Consider the following 20,123-nt stretch of genomic DNA (forward strand, 5'->3'; position numbering starts at 1 on the left):
AAAGATAATGCAAAGTGCTGGGTTTCCTGAGGCGGGAAAGCAGCGAACACAGGAAGATGTTCCAGCAAAGTCACAGAAGGTCAGGACTGTCCGTCTTGGCTGATTCATAAAGCCTCTTTCAAACGGAGTTGGAGGCCAGGGAAGTGTCTGTGTCTCGGTGACTGGAGTTTCTGTGAAGGACAGGCAGCAGCAGCTTCTGGGGGCTCCTCTGGCAGCTCCTCTGGGCACTGCTGAGTGTCCCACATGTGGCTTCTTCACCCTCCCTGCAGAGCCCACACGAGAGCAAGGTGTTGCCACCTCTCCTGAGGTGAAAAAAGCACTGAGCTGTTCCCTCGTTCAGGCAAACCCACTGCTTGGTGGATTGCCTTTGACATCAGCCCTGCTTTCCTGGGCCTCAGGTCTTCAGAATTCTCCAGCAAAATTCACTGTCACATGGATCCATAGAATGGCCTGGGTTGGACGGGACCTTAAAAGTCATCTGGTGCCAACCCTACCACAGGCAGGGACACCTTCCACCATCCCAGGCTGCTCTAAGCCCCATTGTCCAACCTGGCCTTGGGCACTGCCAGGGATCCAGGGGCAGCCACAGCTGCTCTGGGCACCCTGTGCCAGGGCCTGCCCACCCTGCCAGGGAACAATTCCTGATTCCCAATATCCCATCCAGCCCTGCCCTCTGGCACTGGAAGCCATTCCCTGTGTCCTGTCCCTCCATCCCTTGTCCCAGTCCCTCTCCAGCTCTCCTGGAGCCCCTCAGGCCCTGCCAGGGGCTCTGAGCTCTCCCTGGAGCTTCTCCTGTCCAGGTGAGCACCCCCAGCTCTCCCAGCCTGGCTCCAAAGGGGCTCCAGCCCTCAGAGCATCCCGTGGCCTCCTCTGGGCTCTCTCCAGCAGCTCCAGGTCCTGCTGCTGTCGGAGCCAGGGCTGAGGCAGCTCTGCAGGTGGGGCCTCACCTGTGGGGGCACAGGAGCAGAATCCTCCCCAGCCCTGCTGCGCACACTGAGTTCAGCCTGGGGCAGGATTCAGGGCTGGGCCATTCCCAGCTCTCGCCCCCAGCACCCCCAGGTCCCTTTCTCCCAGGGCCGCTCTGGATCCGTTCATCCCCAGCCTGGAGTGATCCCGGCGCTCGCCCTGACCCAGGTGCAGCACCGGCCTCGGCCTGACCGGGTTTCCTGAGGCTCACACGGAGCCACCTCTGCACCCAGGTCTCCATCTGTGCAGGGAGCAGAGAGGCAGCGGCTCGGATTGATAGAGTGCCCTGTGCTTTGTGAGTTAAAGAAAGGGCAGCGCTCACAATGTACCTGCTTATAATTGCTTAAATCCATCAGTGCCTCAAACGTGGTGTTTGCAAATTGTCAGCTATTACTGCTGGAATAAAAATACCTCTAAGTAATGTGTATATTTATATTTTTTACAGTAGGAAAGAGAAGAAATTTCCCCTTTGCTGCTGCTGATCAAATTATAGATTATAACATGGCTGGAAGCCTCTCCTGAGTCTAGACAGCCACATTTGCTGGGTGGTACTTCTACCTCAGAATAAGTTTATTTAATCTTCAGTATCTCATAGTCTATCTGTAATATAAGATGATAATACCTTCCTAATTATATCTGCTGAGATTTAATTAATGTTTGGACATTGCTTTGAAAAAGGTAGGGTGTTGATTATTGTTTAATAATGTAGTGTTAGATTTAAAAATTAATGATAGAGAAGCAGTGAAAATACTTCCTTGCTTGGACTGCATAGCCATCTCCAAGTATTACATAAGCAATAGCTTCCTTAATTTTCCACTTACCAAAATCCATGTAATTATATTTTAAGGTAATAATATGAGCATATGTTCTCAACTTGAAACATGGTTTGGAATTGGGCACCGCTCGGAGGAGATTAGGTGAGCAATTATGTAGATTGAAGATAATCTAAGTCAAAGGCTAAGTGCAAACCTTGGAGGATATCTTGCCTCGGGTAAAACTGCCAGCTGCATTGGATGGGAGCTCTGTCAGGGACAGCACGGGAGCTTTAAGGAATCCAGATGCAAAGTGCTGCCGGGCCCGCACCTCGTTTGTGCTGGGGGCTCTCCCCATCACTCACCTGCTCCCACTCCATCCCTCTCACAGGCCTTGTGCTCCTGGCAGGGCACTGGATTCCGTGGGAATCCCGTCCCATCCCACCGACCCTGGCGCTCCGCGGTGAGCAGGGGAAGGAGTGCTCCCTGCCAGCTGCTGCCGTCACCCGAGGAGGTGCTGGAGCATCCCTGGCGGTGGGGCTGTGGGTGCAGCCCTTTCCCAGCCAGCTGGCTCCCCGCTGCTGGCTTTCCATGCCTGGCAGTGCCGCTGGATTTGGTGCCCCCGAGTCCAGGGGGAGCCAGCGGGGCTGCAGGAGGTGCAGCAGGCCTCCAGAAGAAGTAGAGAATTCTGGAGGAGGCTGGGCCCCGGCAGGCTCTCCTGTGCTGTCAGAATGCATGGCTAATTAACACTGCTCCCAGGGGCTTTCGTCAGGATGGCAGAGTATTTGCATAGATCGGTCAGAAGGAATTAAAACTGTTTGTCTTTCCCTTTAGCCGGGTCCTTTCCCATTAAACAGCACTCAGAATATTTTTGTAACTCGCTTGACTCTTTTTTCTGGTGAGTATTCATGGCAAGGAGGTTTCCAAGTGCACAGGTCTTATGAGTAAACCTGTAAATAAATGAATTCTTCCCACAAGGGAATTGCTGGAAGAGCTGGTGAAATGTCCTTTAGTGTGTTTAGGAGCAGTGAATCACCATGTTCCTCTCTGGGGCAGAGCAAAGTCTGTGACTCTCCAGTAGAAACAGCCTGCTCCTAAATGGGAGAAGGAATGCTTCCAGAGGCAGGGAAGGATCTCCTCCTGCTTTTTCTCTCTCTGTGTTCAGCTGTCTCTGTGAGTGGCTGTTTCTAGAGTAAACTTTGCTCCCACTGTGGCTCCAGCCACCCTGAGCTCCGCTAATGCTCTTTCCAAGAGGTGATTTCTATTTCCAGCCCCACAGCACCCCCGGGAATTGCAGCACAGCGTCTTTCCTGCCAGGCCACCCGATCCAGTGTGCAGTCCAGAGCGAGGAAAGGCAGCTGCCGCTCCGGAGACAGGCACAGGTTTCCATCAGCTCAGAGGGAATTAAGGAGCGGTTCCTCCCCGCCAGGCAGGGGATGGAGATTCCGTGTGGGACTCAGTAGGTGGCACTCTGCTTCTGGAGTCAGCACCGAGCCTTGGGACAGCGGCCGGCTTTGGCTTTGGGCTTGGTTTGAGCAAGCTGAGCTCATTAAAGAGCTGTTCCTGGGGGTCAGCAGGGCTGGCCACAGGCTGGGAGCTCAGTGCCACTGCTGGGGGAATCTCCTGGCCCCTGGCACTGCCAGGCAGGTGCGTTGTTATTTGTGCTTCACTCTGAGGCAGCGCCTCGCTTCAGCCCGCAGCTGCCTGCCCTTCAGCAGGAGCTGAAAAACCCAAACAGCTTTGTTAATTTGGAGGTGATGCTGCTCAAGTCCATTTTCTCTGGACTGTGCAAGCACTACGGAGCCAGAACAGAAGTTCAGAAGCCACAAATGTGCAGGGTTTCAGTGCTGTTGTGACCCAGTGATGCTGCTGCGCCTCTCACCTCTGGGATCCACTGCTTCCCCCCCGATTCCTCACTCCCTGAGCTCATGCTCTAGAATTGCCCACACCGCTCCATGGAATGGTCTCAAAAAAGGAAATTTCATTTAATTAAAAAAATTACTTCCAAAAACGATATTCCCAGCCTGCTGTCACAGTGTGCTCTAGGCAGAGCAGAAAGACGCTCCAGCATTCCAAGCCCACAAACCAATACCTACAGAGTGTACAGGCTGTCACATCAGCTGAGTGACACAGCAGTGCTTAAGGAGAACATATTCCTGAAGAGTCTGTGCCACAGTAATTCTCAGATACGTTCTGTTTAAATAATATTTCAGGAATTAAGAGATCCGAGGCAGTGGTGCAGGTTAAAATGTGATTTTCAGATCCATGGAGAGAGCAGAGAGTAGGATGAGTATAAAAACCTAGGGTGTGTGAACAAGACATCTGGTTTATATAGTGCTGCCTGTTCCCTGTGCTCTGAGCTGTTCAGTTGCACTGAGTCAACTGTAATAAAACAATACATTCATATTTATTAATTTTTTATGTAGGCTTTTGGAAGCAGGAAGAGAAGTGAGAAGAAGGCAGGATATCAGAGGGAGACGTCCCAGAGATGCATCTCTGTTGCAAGCCGTACGAATGGCTTCAGATCTGGTTAGACTCAAAAGTCAGATTCAGGTCCTAAGCCTTGCTTAGCCTCAGCCTTCCGTGGGCAAATCCCACGCTCTTCACTTTGCCATGTGGCTCCTCTGTGTGCAAGGCAGGGATAATAACTCTGCCTCTCCTGGGTGCAGCGGAGCCAATTTCATCACTGTCAGCTCCGTGGAATCCCTGGGTGAAAGGAACAACAGAAATCCAGAAAACACAGGTTATTAATAGCTGGTGCTTGCCCTTACATACATCACATGCACCGTTAGTCATTGTGGCCAGTAATTTACAGGGAGGGAAAAGATGTTCCTGGGAGCAAATGTAAAATGACACTTGGATGGTATCAGACCTCTGAGGTGTTGCGGGCCCACAGAGTCTAATTAAGTCTAAATGCACTGATGGCCACCCTGAGCAGATCCTGCTTCCTGTGTGGGGGAAATGAAAATGCGCAGGAGCTCTGCAAATCTTAACAGCGGAATTTCAACTCCCAGGCAGTTCACATTGGAAAGGCGGGTGCTGGAGTCGGTGTGCAGGCCAAATTCTCGGTGTGTTCCGGCTTTTTCTGCCTCCTTCACAGAGCCCCAGGGTTGTCTCCTCCCTGACACCTTCATTAGGGGGATCGGTGGATGCAGATGTTTCCCTTCTGTGGTTTTGAGTGATGGCTTTAAAGGTCAGAGCGGAGGGGCCACGACAATGGGCTGGAGTCAGCAGTGCGGCCCTGAGGAGAGCTGTGCTGGAAGGGACACGTGGCAGGGGGTTCAGCACTGACCTCCTGCCCACACTGCACACCCTGCCTCTGCAGGGGCAGCTCAGCAGCAGCAGAGGCGAGGGAAGGGCTGGAAGTCGGGATGCAGGACAGCTGAGCACACTGCACAGGGAGAGGCCGGGCTAGCAGGGGGTGCTGCAGTCAGGAGAAAGCATTTCACTGGCCTTGTGTGTGTGCAAAACATCCTCCTTGAGCTGGGAGCCATCCTGCCGCTGCCAGCAGTGTCCCCAGTTACAGCCAGCCTAGAAATCACCACCCAGCTTAAAAAAGAGGCACAAAAATGCAGAGGTCTCAGAAGAAAGGCACTTACCTTCCCAGCACTGCAGACCTGGCCGTGCCAGGCTCATGCCGTTAATTTGAAACTTAAGAAAACTCATTTTCTTTGTGCCTATCTCCTTGTGTATTCCCTAAGGCAAATGAAAGATGGCTGGGAGGTTATTTATTTTCGGTAATAATGCACACACCGCTTCCAGACTTCCTGCTATTGTGCGATTATCCAGATTAATTGCCTGGGAAAGCTGCAGCATCATCTCAGGCCCTTATTAAGGAAGCTCACAACACGGATTTATATTAATGCGTATTGCTGGGTGCCACAGCCTTGCTCTTGGAGGCAGATGGACAAATCCCTCTGCTGAGTGCTGCCAGCACCCCTGTACCTGCAGACTGAGGAGAGGGTTCCTGGCACCTTCCCTCATGGCACCTTGAGAGCCAGGAAGAGGCAGTTGAGGTCATTTTTAGAAAGCTTGTGAGTAACTTTGCTTATTCTAAAATCAGTTCTCATCAGCCTCTGCTGAATGATTGTGGGGTGCTGCTGGCTGCTGACCCTGTCTGTACATGGGCAAGGGCTGGAGTCTTAAAGATGCTTTTAGGTGCTTTAAAGTGTTCTTGCCAGGGAGAGAGGCTCCAGACAGAGAAAGCTTTTAAGGCACATTCTGCCCTCTTGGTTTCCCTGCTGATGGTTTAACAAACCATGTAGTTGCCTTGCTTTGGAAGTCCTGATCCTCAGCAGCTCAGGTTCCAGCCAAACAGCCACCAAGCAAGGTAGAGCTTGAGGACCTTTAGAGAAAATCCATCTCTCCTGAAGCATTTCAGGGATTTTGGCTGTAAAGGGTTAGACAGAGGAGCAGCATGTGCATGTCCTTCAGCAGCCCAGCACTTCCCTCTGATAAATCAGTGTCAATCCAGGGTCACACTGATGCTCTCACTGCTGTTGAGGTGATTGCTCCTCTCCTGTGACAAAGTGGTGGTTATTGTATTAACAACTAACGATCTTAGAGTAGCTGACCCACAGTGCTCCATGTGGGGCTGGTGGAATGCTGGCAGTGTGAGCCCACAGTGACATGTGACACATTTGGAGGGCACTGGAGCACCAGTGTGCTGGGCAGTGAGGCTCCTCAGCAAGCTCTGACACTGGGGAGGGTTTTAGTCCTCACTCTGGGGGAGTTGTGACCACCCTGTCTGATTGTGCACCTCTGGAAAGTGTTTAAAAAATCCCAAACAAATAAATGAGGGGTTCTACTCAGGCTGTGTGCGCCTTCAGAACAAAACTGAGTGTTACAGTAAGGTCCCACTGAATAGCACTGAGCTGCCACTGGAGGGGGAGGTAAGCTTCCTGGAGACTGTGCTTCATGGAACAGGAGTTAAATGGCGGTGTTACTGTCCTTAGAGATGGAATAGGTATTTCCAGGTACGTGTCTCCAGCTTTATTGATTGTTTCTGTACAACACAGGAGCCTGTAGAGTGTGGGCTGAACTCCTGGAGTCTGAACCAAAGGCTGGAGATGAGAGCATAGGCTCCAGTTCCATCCTGATCCCAAAGCTGTCGGTGCTGGCTGCTTCTAAAGAAGGATCAGGCAGCAGAAGCAAAGCCTGGTGGTTTAACCCCAAATGGCTTTATTGACACACAGACTCCAAGGCCTCCCAGATCCTCGATCTCTCCTTACCCAGCAGTCCCTGTAATAGCCACAGGTTTTTCAGTCTCTCCCCAGGCAGCTCCCAGGTCCCAGGAAATTGTTCAAGCAGGCTTGCCCAGCCCTGGCTCAGCTCCTTCGTGAGCCCCCGAAGGCAGAGCAGGAGCGCTCCCTCTGATATTAATTAGTCAATTAGCAGCTCGTGCAGTGTGCGTGCTCAGGCAGAGCAGCAGAGCCCGGGGGATGAGTGACGGCAGAGATGGATGAGTTCATCAGTGCGGCTGACCCGGGCTCCCCGACCTCCTGCTCTGTGGCTGATCTCACATGTCTCTGTCTCGCTGTCCAGGTTTTACTGGGATCTGACCATGCTGCTGCTGATGGTAGGGAACCTGATCATCATCCCTGTGGGCATCACTTTCTTCAAGGACGAAAACACCACCCCGTGGATTGTCTTCAACGTGGTATCGGACACGTTCTTCCTCATCGACCTTGTCCTCAACTTCCGGACAGGCATCGTGGTGGAGGACAACACCGAGATCATCCTGGACCCGCAGAGGATCAAGATGAAGTACCTCAAGAGCTGGTTCGTGGTGGATTTTATCTCCTCCATCCCCGTGGACTACATCTTCCTGATCGTGGAGACGCGCATCGACTCCGAGGTGTACAAGACGGCGCGGGCCCTGCGCATCGTGCGCTTCACCAAGATCCTGAGCCTGCTGCGCCTGCTGCGCCTGTCCCGCCTCATCCGCTACATCCACCAGTGGGAGGAGGTGAGACAGCCCCGGCTCTGCCCTTCCCAAGAGCTTTCCTTGAATGCCCCTTCTCCTTCCTGCCCCTTGTGTCGTGGCCTCATGCTGTGCTGGAGAGGGTTCCCGAGGGAATTCTGCAGGTTGTTGGGACGGTGCTGTGGGCTCCGGGATCGGCATCCACGTGGGCCGTGGAGATGCTGCGTGGGCTGGCAGGAGGGCAGGCACAGGAATTGTGTAGCTGGTGAACAGAGCAATCGGCCTGACAGGCAGGGCTTGCCCTCTCAGAGCCCCCAAAGGTCCAGGAACAGCTCCGAGGAAAGGGCTGGAGATAGCTGATCTGCAGAACCTGTGGCATCTGTTTGCCATCTGCTGCTTCCCTGTGCTTATCTCCTGAATAAAGTGATAAGCATGGGCATGTGTTAGAACCGTCTTGCTTTCTATATTCTCTGATACCATGCTGAGGGAAAAAGGAAGGAGGAGCAATCTGCAGACAAAGGTCTGGTAAAAAGCAAGATCCCCACAAGCCCGGGACCCTGTGCTGCCCCCAGGGGGAATTCCAGGCTGCAGGGTGAGTGGGTGAAGCCACAACCTTGCAAGTGGCTTGAAAATCAGTTATTTTTCTCCTGTCTCCGTGCTCTCCAAAGCAGAGAGAAAACTCCCTGCATCTCTCTCCACATGTCAGGAGCATATTTTCAGGACAAGGAAAGCTGGTCAGGGCAATTTCATCTTCATCCCCATACTCTGTTGTGCTTTGGAGCAGAGCCTGCTGCAGAGCATGATCTCATGCAGAGCGTGCTCCTGGGAATGTGAAGGGGAAGCAGCCATGCAAGTCATGGCTTGATTGCAGCGAGCTGTCACAGCACTAATTCATGACAGAGCTGAGCCCTTCCCTCCTCCAAGCAGCCCACACTCACAGCGAGAGCCCTGGGGCACGCTTCACAAATCTCAGGCTTCATCCTCGTGGTGTTATCGTTTGTGAGGAATTCTCTTGGAGCAGAGCAGAGCCCTGTTGAGGTCTGGGGTGACATTGGGCAAGGTGCTGGGCAGGTGCTGGGGAGAGGCAGCCACAGCCCTCAGAATTCACCGCTGTGTTCATTGCTTCGTAGCGCAGGCAGGAGTGCACGGAGAGGTGGAGATGGATGAAGCACAAGTGTCCTTCTGGGGTAACTCAGTGAGTCAGGGACTGGGCAGAGCGCTGAAATCTCTCCAGGTGTGTTGGCCTGTCCTGTGGTTGCTCTGCTTCCCTCTCCTCCAATCCCAGCAGCTCAGCAAAGGCGAGGTGGTGGCTCAGGCTCTTCACCCAGATTCACAGGCACCCACAGCAGTGCACAGCTCCCTGCTTCTTTCCCCTGCTCCTTGACTTCCCTTCCAGGAGCTGCTTGAAGAGGACTGAAGTATATTTGCTGTTGATTGTACTGAATTTGTGTTAAAAATGACGAGACGGGAGCAGATCAGTGTTCTTCCCTCTCTCTGTCTTCTCGTAGTCTGACCAAGCAGCCATGCCTAGCTTGTCTCCTAATGCGATTCCTGGGGTGCTGCTGGGGTGTCCTGCGCCCTGGGCCAGCACAGCTGGGTGCCCTCTGGGGCACAGGCTCCCCAGGGTGAGGCAGGGCAGCCAGGGCAGGGCGGGGATGGTGCTGGTTGCCGTTTGGGACTGCAATGCAGACTGCTGTGCGCTGCAGAGCCCAGACACCAAACACCACCGGCTGTGTCAAACAGGGCTCGGCCCAAGCTGCAGTGCCTGGGGAGAGTTTGACACTGGGAGCTTCTCCACCTTCCACACCGGGGAGGGAGCGGAGGGAAGGGGTGATCCCCTGCCAGTGGTGCACTGGGCAGCAGGGAGACAGGGAAGGGGATGGCTGCTTCATCCTGGCGTGGGAGCTGTGCTCCCTGCAGCCACACTGGCAGCTCTCTCTTCCTCTGAAGTGCCTACAGATGATCCCTGTCTGAAAGGCCGCATTCATCTTTCCTCCCGGCACCCATCAGTGTTGCTCTGGGAGAGCAGGGCTGGACCAGACTTACTCTGGTGTGCTAGAGGTTGCTGTGCACAGCTAAAGGAGGAGGAGGACTTGGGAGAGGGGGTGCTGCGGGTCTGGAATCTGTGGTCCCCCTGTCCCACTGCATGCCTCATCAGCTGGCAGGGTCTCTTCAGCTCTTTGCCTATGACCAGCTCAGCTGGAAAGGAGAGGGAGAGCGAGCAGGGCACTCCGGGCCTCTGGAGAGGAGTGTGTGCAGGGCAGAGAGGGATCCCCGTGCCGTTGTGTGCGGGCAGCGTCCCCTCACTGCACAGGGCTGGGACATCCCTCCCTGTGGGGGCAGTGCCCTCCTTGCTCTGCCTCCTCAGCAGGGATGAGGGGGCACTTCCCCAGCTGCCAGCAGCCTCTGCCTTCATTCCCCTGCAACTGTCCATGCTCTGCATGAATTTATCACCCCAGCTGCAGCGAGCAGAGAGCAGTCTTCTCCAGGGCTGCAGTGCTGTAAAGCAGCCAGGCTCTCATCAGTTCCACATCAGTGCTGCTCAGGAGTCTGCGAGTGCAGCCTCTGCCATCCTCCCCACATCCCAGAGGGGTGCTCTGGGGATACAGCTGGGCAAACAACCTGAAGAGAAAAGGAAGGCGAAAGGCAAGAATAACAATCTCATGCACTCGTGTTCGCTGGAGTACGAAAATAAGCTTAATTCCAAATGTAGCGGTTTCATTTGCATGATGCATTTTGCATGAGTGGTCCCACGAATGAATTTACCAGAAGGGCAGAATATAAATAGAGTCTTTTTGAAGTGTCTGCCGTGTCTCCCCTGCAGTTGGGAGCTTGATTGCAATGTAGGCAGCTGCACTCGCACTGGCTGGGGCCGGGCTTGCCTCAAATCCGTATCGCCAGCCCCGGTGTGTGGGAGTTCCCCAGGCCGGGAGCCCAGGTCCAGGAGGAGCAGAGCAAGCAGGGCTGCTCCAGCCAGGCCTTGTCCTCCCCTGAGAAACTCGTTATCTCAGCCTTTGTGCTGCTCCAGCAGCTTGGTCAGTGGTTCCTGGGCCTGCAGCGCATTGTCCCGCTGTCCCACTGTCCCAGAGTTAGGGAGCTGGGCCTCCCCACTGCTGAGCTGAGTGTCCTGGGAAAGGAGATCCGAACACCAACATCCTACAGACCTCATCCCAAGGTCCCCCAGCAGAAAAAAAACAGCAGAAAACCATAGAACCCATGGATTCAATCAGGATGAAGCATCCAGGTCAGACTGGGAGTCAAATCTCCTCGATTTTCTGAGCTTTCCCTGCTGTATGCACAGCATCTACCCCATGGTTGGTGCTGGGGCACAGTAACCTGTATTTAATACCAAACTATTTTGATTTACAAACATTCATTAGAGCAACAACACAATCCTGCTCCTATAAATTGGTTTCCAAACAGCACAGAGGCCAAGATAACCAAAATGTTTTGATTGCAGACTCTGTGGGAGAGATTATGATGGGAAGGAAAGGAACTGTCTGGGTTTGATATATATCACAATGATAATATTATCATAAGTGAGGATTTTTTCAGGAAGAAAAATACATCTTTTGGTTTTTGTAGCTGAAACCTGAAGGAAAGGACAATTTAGTGATTTTCAGGCTATTATGTTATTGAAACCTTGCAAACTTGCCTGAGCGCTGTCCCTTTCTTCCCTCGAGTTTCCGTATTACAGAGAAGCTTTAGGAGGGAGGGAATGCATCCTGTCAGGTCCCAGTAACGACTTCCCAGTAGCAGCTGGGCACAGATCAGACTGTCTGAAACATAATGTCACTTTTCAGAAGATTCCTCTGTTAGAAATTGGACCCAAAGTCGCAGGGTCTGCGTGGAAGGACCAGGAAAGAGCTTCCAGAGGCTGTGAGAATACAGCTCCCAACTAATTCTCCTTTTGGTTTGCTAATTCCCTGCATTTCTTCTGACCTATCAGTAGCCTTTCCCAAATTCAATTAAAATAACATGGCTACTGACCCGGGGGATGGAATGTTAGACAAAATCCATAAGTGGATCCCAGGAGAGGAGGGGAGGAGCCGGGCAGAGCGACTGTTCCCAGCAGGGTCCCCTGGCACAGGCAGCTCCGAGGGGCTGACCAGATCCTCTATCCATAGGATTTGCAGTTCTGTCCCGTTAAACAGCACGGCAGGCCCGGGAGGGTAACTCATTAAACCTCTGGTCACCCTTGGGTAAAATCAGGCTCAACAAACAGCGGCAGTGTGGCCTGGAGGGGCATTGGGGGCTGGGCTTCCTCCCAAATTTGCATTGCCTCATTTCGGAAGCTTTATTAAGCGCTGGTCTTTAATGTGCTTATTAAAACCACAATGCAAGCTAGAGGGATTTTCATTCTCACTGCACAAAGCGACCCCGAATTTGAGACATCTTTCCCTCTCACAGAAAATCCTGGCTGCCCTGAAACAAATACCAAAACTCTCTTCTTGGAATATCAGTCAGAGGTTTTTCAGAATTTGACCACCTGGAACTGTTGTCACTTGTGCAGCGCAACATCCTTGTGGAGGGAGGGCAGACAGCTCAAGGAGATGGATGTTCTTTACTCCTGTACATTGAATTTTCCCTCTCCTGCCCATGGGCTCCATCCCCTGCCCTGTGCCAGGAGAAAGACACCCAGGAAAGTTTTTTTGGAGGAGTTGTTCTTTGGCAGGAAGTTCTACTGCTCCAATGCAAATTCAGCTCCCCACCTGGGCACTGGGAATACAGTTACAAAGAGAATATCATCAAAAATGGCTTCTAATGAATTATAAGAAGCCAGGCAAATATTTGAATAGCTGTGCAGCCACGGAGGATGCCATGAAAAGGAAAAAGGTTTTATTTTTTCTACAGTCACCTTCTGGCAGTGCTTAATGTGTCTTGTGGCAACAGCAGGGTGTGAGCAGGGAATAGCTGGTTTGGGGTTTGGGGTTTGGGATTAGAGCACAGTGTCTGTAGGGGTTTGGGATTAGGCACAGAGTGTCTGTAGGGGTTTGGATTAGGGCACAGAGTGTTTGTAGAGGTTTGGGATTAGGGCACAGCTGTCTGTAGGGGTTTGGGATTGGGGCTCAGAGCTGTCTGTAGGGGTTTGTGATTAGGGCACAGCTGTCTGTAGGGGTTTGGATAAGGCCACAGAGCTGTCTGTGGGCAGTGACAGCCGTTTGCTCTCTCAGGGATGGTTTTGCCCTGCTGTTTTCTCAGCACGGCAGTGCCCGTGTGACAGAAGTAGCTGGGCACTGCCCGGGCAGCAGCAGTGGGTTAAACCCTCCCTCCTGCGGTGAATCCCCGCTGACCTGGGGTGAGGAGTGGAGTGACAGGCGCTGTCTCGGGGTCCCAGGGTCCCTCAGTCTGGCCTTTCCTGCTGGGCTGGGGCTGTGGAGGTTTCCTAAAGCCTCAGGCTGCTCTCCTGATGATCCCTAATCCCCGGGGGAGCTGGGCCCTGGCTCTGTAGGTTTGCTCCCGTCCCCCGCGCTCTGCCAGCACCAGCTGCCTCAGCTCTGTGCCCATCGTGCCAGCTGCCTGGCATTTGCCTCGGGCTGTTGTGTTTGGAGGCTTCATTATCCTGCTGTGTTACAGTACCAGAGGCTCCTCACAGATGTTCTGCAGCCTGGCACCAGGACTCCTCCCGCCGCTGTCACTTCCCAAGGTTTGAGGAGCTTTACTGACGGGGCTTGTTCCAGCCCCGCAGGAGCCCAGCCTGCCCTGGGGCTGGCACGCAGGGGACAGCTGAGGAGTCGTCACCTGCCCCAGAGTCACAGGGTGGGTCAGCCTGGAAGGCACCACCCAGGCACGGGATTGTCTGCAGGGCTCTGGGATGTGTGCAGGGAGGAGAGCCCAGCCCCTCTCTGGGCTCTGCTCAGCGCTGGGCACTGCCCGGGGCAGTTCTGCCTCCTGTGCAGGGGAATTGCTGGGCTCAGGCCCTCTGCCCATGGCTCTGGTGCCACTGCTGGGCATGGAGCAGAGCCTGGGCCTGCTCTGCCCTCCCTGCACACAGGGACAGACAGACAGGGAGACACAGGGACAGACAGACAGGGAGACACAGGGGCACACAGGGACACCAGGGACACACAGGGACAGACAGACAGGGAGACACAGGGACAGACAGACAGAGAGACACAGAGACACACAGGGACAGACAGGGAGACACAGGGACACCAGGGACACACAGGGACAGACAGACAGGGAGACACAGGGACAGACAGACAGAGAGACACAGGGGCACACAGGGACACCAGGGACACACAGGGACAGACAGACAGGGAGACACAGGGACAGACAGACAGAGAGACACAGAGACACACAGGGACACACAGGGAGACACAGGGACAGACAGACAGGGAGACACAGGGAGACACAGGGACACACAGGGACACCAGGGACAGACAGACAGGGACAGACAGACAGGGAGACACAGGGAGACACAGGGACACACAGGGACAGACAGACAGGGACACACGGGGACACACAGGGACACACAGGGACAGACAGACAGGGACACACGGGGACACACAGGGACACACAGGAACACATAGGGACACACAGGGACAGACAGACAGGGAGACACAGGGACACCCAGGGCTAAGGACCCCTCTGAGCTGGGGCTCCTCTCCAGGCTGAACAGCCCCAGCCCTCTCAGCCCCTCCTCGGCAGGGAGCTGCTCCAGGCCCTTCCTCGGCTCCAAAGCCTCTGGAGCTCCGTGTCCCCCTTGTCCTGAGGAGCCCAGAGTGGACGCAGCACTCCAGGGCTGAGCAGAGGGGCAGCAGCTCTAACAGGGACAGGGCTCTTGAGAACCCTGTATTCCAATGGCGAAGTTTAATCCAGACATCCAAATTTACCGTCCAAATGCTGTGAGCTCAGGAAGCAGCAGGGGCAGTGCCCGTTCCCTGAAGCGTGTGGGAGCACAGATTTACCCCTCGGTAGGGTGAGCACTGTGAAGGGCTCTGGAAGGGCTGCACCCTCCCTGGAGCTGGAGCTGAGCACCCCAGGGCGTGTCTGTGCCCCCCAGCCCGCACAGCCCGCACCAGCACATCATCTGTGATGTACACACAGGGCAGGGTGGTGCTGGGGACAGCTGGGGCAGCTTTTGAACCGTCCACAGGGAGATTCCTGTTACCACTTGGGCTCCTGGTCCAGTGCCAAGTCTGGTTTTGTCCCACGGTCGTGTTCTGCCAGCCTCAGCCCAGATTTGGAGGCCAGTCCGTCTGAGGCACATTAGCCCTGGCAAGCGGGTGCAAATTAATGGCTCCTCTTCAAAGCCTCTTCCAGGAAGGCACTATTGATTGCATTCGTATCAAGTGGGAAACTTTAATGAGACAGCCAGAGAGAACAGCATTCCCTGCCTCACTTGTTGTGTTCAGCGAGGCAGGGCTGGAGGGGAACGTGCCAGATCTGTAAGTTGTGTGAATGAGGCAGCAGCCTGGCCTGAATAGCACCGTGGACAAAAATCAAGTTGGCTGCTGGAGGAGAAGGGGATTTTGAGGAGCGTGGCAGTGGGGAGCTGCTTTCTGCCAGGAGAGATTGAAGTCAGTTCCCTCCTGTCCCCTCAGAGCATCCCCCTGTGCCGGGAGCACGGGGAAGGGGCACAGGGCAGCGCCAGCCCTGCAGAAGGGTGCGGGCTCCTCCTGCCCTCGCCCTGGAAGGGAAGGGATGCTCTTCCACAGGCCACCAAATCCCCTCAGAGGCCAGGCTCTGCTCTGAGCAGCTCTCACTTCCACTCCAGTTTGCCACTGGTGTGTGTGGGGAGCCGGAGCTGGAAACCCCCAGCCCCAAGGACGGGTTTGCTTCTGACCCACTTTCCTCCTGGTCGGAAATACGGCAATGGAAGAAAACAGCCTTGCTTCCCCACCAGTCTGAGGTGAAGGAAGGAGAAATCCTCCTCGGGAAGGACGAGAGCCCGGCCCAGAGAGGTGTGTGAGGGTTTAATGGGCAGCAGCCTCATTGATGAAGTTATTTTCTGAGCCCTGCTGTGAAAAGAGCTGTTTGGAAGACAGTTTCAGGACATGCAATTATCCAGTTTGCCAGCTTAATGCATTCAACTTAACCTCATTTTTATGAAGCAGAAATCAATGTGGTAACTTTTTCAGGGCTAAGAGATGACATTTTATTCTTGCTTCTCTCATAAGGAGGCATATTTTTAAGCTTCGTTTTGTGCTGTAACTCCTCCCTCTCCCACTTCTGCTTAAGCAGGAATACTCCAAGGGCTAGAGGAAAGAGTGAGGCAATTTCCACATTCCCAGAGTCACATTAGAATGGAAAATATTTCTGAAATCTCTTTGCAGTGCACGGAAAAAAATTTCTTTCTTTGAAAAGCACTTGGAAGTGCGTTTAGAACTTCAGTACAAGCATTTTTTCATTAATTTCATCCAAGCACCACTCCACCTGGGAAGGATGCTAACAGTGCTGATCTTCCCCCCAGTTTTTCACTCCAAGGAGTGCATGGCCCTTGTTCCCTGTTATTCCAGTGCCTCTCACCCTCACTGCCACATGGTCAGGGGTATTTTGGTACCTCTTCCTCCCTTGTGTCCCTTTCCCTTGCCGAGCCAGAAGTCCTGCAGAGCAGCAGCTGCCAGGGCTGGGAGCTGGGGAATGCTTGTCCAGAAGCTCCCCAACAAGACTGAGCCATAAAATTGAAGAGAGCAGGGTAATTTCCCTGCCCCCTGTCCAACCCCTGGCACTGCCTGGAGTGGGTGGCAGCTCACACAGGGTGTCGGTTACACACACAAACCCTGTCCCCGCTCAGCTGCTGGTGATGGTATCTTTGCCATTTGCTCATCCAGTATTTATGAGGGAGAAGCCAGCAATCGGGGAAGGCCTCGTCAGGGGGAACATTCTGCCTTTGGTGACAGCTGGAAAGAGAAAGTGAGAGATGTGATCTGAAAACAGAAACACCAGAATTCTCCTGGCTCCCTTCTGAGCTCGGGCTGAGGCACAGGCGTGGAGTGCCACAGTGTTCCCTGCCATGGAATGGAGGCAATAATCACCTCACAGGAACCAGCTGCAGCTCAGCGACCCCCAGGAGCCACCAGGCACCCTGAGCTGTGTGTGACACCCACACACCTCTCTGCAGGGTGCCCTTGGGCAGCTCCTGGCCCCGGGGCTGGGTGACACTGTTGGCTCTCCCTGCTAAGAACAGAGCCCAGAGCCGGGGTGGGACATTCACACCTTTACCTCAGCTCATCAGCCTAGGATGTCCCCGTGGGCTTGGGCTCCTCAGGGGACACCGGCAGACAGGGTGGGACCTTGGTTTCTCTGGGCTTTGGAGAGAGGCAGAAATTTGGGGAGGGTGTTTCTGAGGTTGGGATCCAGCCAGGATGGGTCAGCAAGGAAGAATCAGGGTCTGCGTGTGTGTGAATGGACTGGGAGCAGAAAGAGGCTGGTCTGGGAGAGATCTGGAGGTGAGGGGTGAGTCAGGAGCTGAAGATGGCTGAAGGCAGCAGAGCCTGGGATCAACTGGAGTCTGTCCTCCCCTAGGATCACCTGAGCTCTGCTCCAGCGTGGAGGAGCTCCAGAGGGTGAACTCTGGGAGAGCCTCTCTCTGTGCTGGCACTGACAAGCGCTCAAACAAGCAGCGGCAGCGCTTCCTTGTAAAAACACGGGAGAGAAACTGCGAGGATAATGTCCCTTAGAGTAACTGACAGGCCTGCTTTTCCTCAGCTCCCTGGAGAGGCCAGAGAGCAGTTAAGACGCAGCAGCTGTGTTTGTTTTTTCTTCGTTTATGTATTTTTTTTTTCCACCCAGCAAAGTGCCGGGTGTTAATTCCTCTTGATTTGCTCAGTGCAGCCCAGTTTGGAGAGGCCGTCCCTGCAATAGGGCTGATTAGCCTCCTCTCCAGTGTGCATCACCCAAACAGCCACTAATCACACTTCATCCCAACTGTGTGCCTCTTGCTGAGGCTGCAGGGAATTAGGCTGGAATTGTGCAGTTAATTACACAAACTTGGGGCAGCCAAAGTCCAGAGGCTTCTGTCAGGCCCTGTGCCCAGCTGGAGGGGATGTTCCTCTGGTGGTTTGGAGTAAATGAATGCGCTGCTGAACTCGGGGTGTCCTGTGTGTCACTTCCCTCTCCCTGCATCCCCCCGTGTCCCTGCCCTGTGCTGGAGCATCCATGCGAGGTGCAAAGTGGAGCCAGCACCTTCCTCTCTGTTCCCATCTTCTCCTGCGGGCACAGGAAGGATGACAAGGGCTGTCCTCTGCCCACAGGTGGAGAGAGGAGAAAAAATGATGCTTCAAGTGAAAAATCCATGATCCAGGGGGCTCGTTCCTTCTGCAGTGTTCCTCCCCACAGGGATGGGGTGAGCCTGGTCCCTCTGCACTCCCTCCCCAGCTCTGTTCCCTGCCAGCAGTCACAGACATCCCACCAGGAGCCTCTTCAGCTGATAAATCACCTCAGGCTTGTGGGAAGGACAGATAAGAACTTCCACTTTAGCTCTCTTCCCTGCAGACTTGAAAGACAGGTTGGTATTCTGTGTTGAGCACAAGGCAGAGCCCGTCCAGCTGTGGAAAGGGAAAGAGATGCAGGAGGGGAGGGCAGCAGGGTGAAGGGGGCTCCTGTGAAAGGAGGCAGGAGAAGGGAGAGCTGTGGCATCCCCCAGTCTGTCCTGGCATGGGATTGTTTGTTCTTTAGGGGCTGGTGTCAGATATTCCAAGCAGCAGTATTTTTACATTTTTTGGGCTGTCCACGCAGCAGTTCACCCCTCGATGTGGTGGGAAGAGTGCAGCTGCTGGAATTTGAGAGATCCTCCCTGGATCTCCTCTCGCGTCCCATGGCAGTAACGTTGCTGGACACGAGGTACAAGCACACGAGGATGATGCTTCTCATGCACGGATTTTTGCCCCTCTCCTTTTCCTCTTCAAGGTCATTTGAGCAACTGGCTGGGAAGGAAGAACACAGCCCACTTCCCACTGGGAAGATGGAAAAAACCCTTCAGTTCCGTCCTGGCTGGCTGTGAGTGCTGGGAATAAAGGCAGTGAGGTCTGGAGCTAGGCTGGAACACGTTCCTCTGGCCTTTAGCCTCTCCCTCCTCCCCTCCCTGAGCCACAGCACGTGGCAAACTCCTGCAGGAGCCCCCGCCTTTGGAAGGAGCCTTATCTGAGAGCACTCTCCCCTTATCTGCAGCCTTCAGCCTGGCGCTGCTGCACGGAGTGCTGACTGGGGACCTGCAGCTGCTGCCAGCAGTTCCCATCTGCTGCTGGGAGTGGGAGCTGGCTGGACCCTGCTCCCAGCCCGTGTGCAGCTGCACGGCCAGGGCAGAGGGATCCCTGCTGCTTTTGGAAACCGGGCTGCTCTGTGAACCTTTGGGTGTCAGTGGCATCCCAGAGCAGGGACCCTGAACACCGGAGCAGCTCACAGCCCTGCACACCCCGGGCTCCGGGATCCCTGCTGCTTTTGGAAAACCAGGCTGCTCTGTGAACCTTTGGGTGTCAGTGGCATCCCAGAGCAGGGACCCTGAACACCTGAGCAGCTCACAGCCCTGCACACCCCGGGCTCCGGGATCCCTGCTGCTTTCGGAAAACCGGGCTGCTCTGTGTCCCTTTGGGTGTCAGTGACATCCCAGAGCAGGGACCCTGAACGCCTGAGCAGCTCACAGCCCTGCACATCCCGGGCTCCGGGGGCAGTGGGGGAGCTCCCGAGGGTGACAGTGCTGGAGCGCTCTGAGGAACGGTTCCCCAGGATGGGCTGCTCCTCCAGCCTTCCCTTCCCTCCTCTGCAGGCTCTCCAGGCACAGGGGAAGAGCTGCAGAGCCCAGCAGTTGACCCCGATCAGCTAATGTGGGACTGGGGAGGGAGAGGAGCCGGTGCTACAATCAGTGAAGCAGTGCCTGTTTTGATTAGCCGGCAGTTTTTCTGGTCATTTGGAGAACAAAATTTGCCTGGCTGTGCTCCCTCGTGCTCCCTTCTTCCTGGGGGAGACACGAGATGTTGGGTTCCACCCCAGAACTCCCTCTGCTGTTTGGGAAGCGGGGAGAAGCTGTTCTGTGAGGCGAGGCTATTTTACAGTGATTGAAGTGGAAAGCCCAGGCTCCAAGGGCTGGAGAATGTTTTATCCCAGCCAAGGCATTTCCTCAGCAGGAGGGCTGGACACCAGCACCCCACACAGGGGCTTCTTCCTTCCGGCTCCCATCTCTGGTTTGCAGCTGGTGCGGAGCTGGCTGCGCCTCCCAGCCGACACCCAGCCCCTTCCCTGAGGCTGCTGCTCCCTGGAGCCAGGAAGGTGGGAAGGCTGCACCCCTGTGCCAGCTTAATTGACAGCTGGCACGGAGCAGGGGATGTGCTGATGGATGGGAGGCAGCTGCCAGCTCCACATGCCAGCACTGGCGTCGGAGAAGTGACAGGACACGGGGCCAGGAACAGGCGGGGGAAGAGCCTGGGACGGCCCCATGAGAGCGGGTGGTGGCAGCCCGGAATGGGACAGCCCAGGTGACCCTGGAGGTGACCCTGGAGGTGACCCTGGAGGTGACCCTGCAAGGGCAGCACTGTGACTCC

General features: G+C 54.7%; 1 protein-coding gene across 1 annotated transcript in view; it reads left to right on the forward strand.

The window, feature by feature from the left end:
* The window catches only part of HCN4 (hyperpolarization activated cyclic nucleotide gated potassium channel 4), a 96,307-nt gene that overhangs the window by 20,904 nt on the left and 55,280 nt on the right, over positions 1–20,123 (forward strand). Inside the window, 1 exon segment of the mRNA XM_040077833.2 lies at positions 7,263–7,686. Coding sequence (XP_039933767.1) covers positions 7,263–7,686 — 424 coding nt within the window.

The sequence above is a fragment of the Hirundo rustica genome, chromosome 13 (assembly GCF_015227805.2).
Source record: "Hirundo rustica isolate bHirRus1 chromosome 13, bHirRus1.pri.v3, whole genome shotgun sequence".
Classification (NCBI taxonomy): Eukaryota; Metazoa; Chordata; class Aves; order Passeriformes; family Hirundinidae; genus Hirundo; species Hirundo rustica.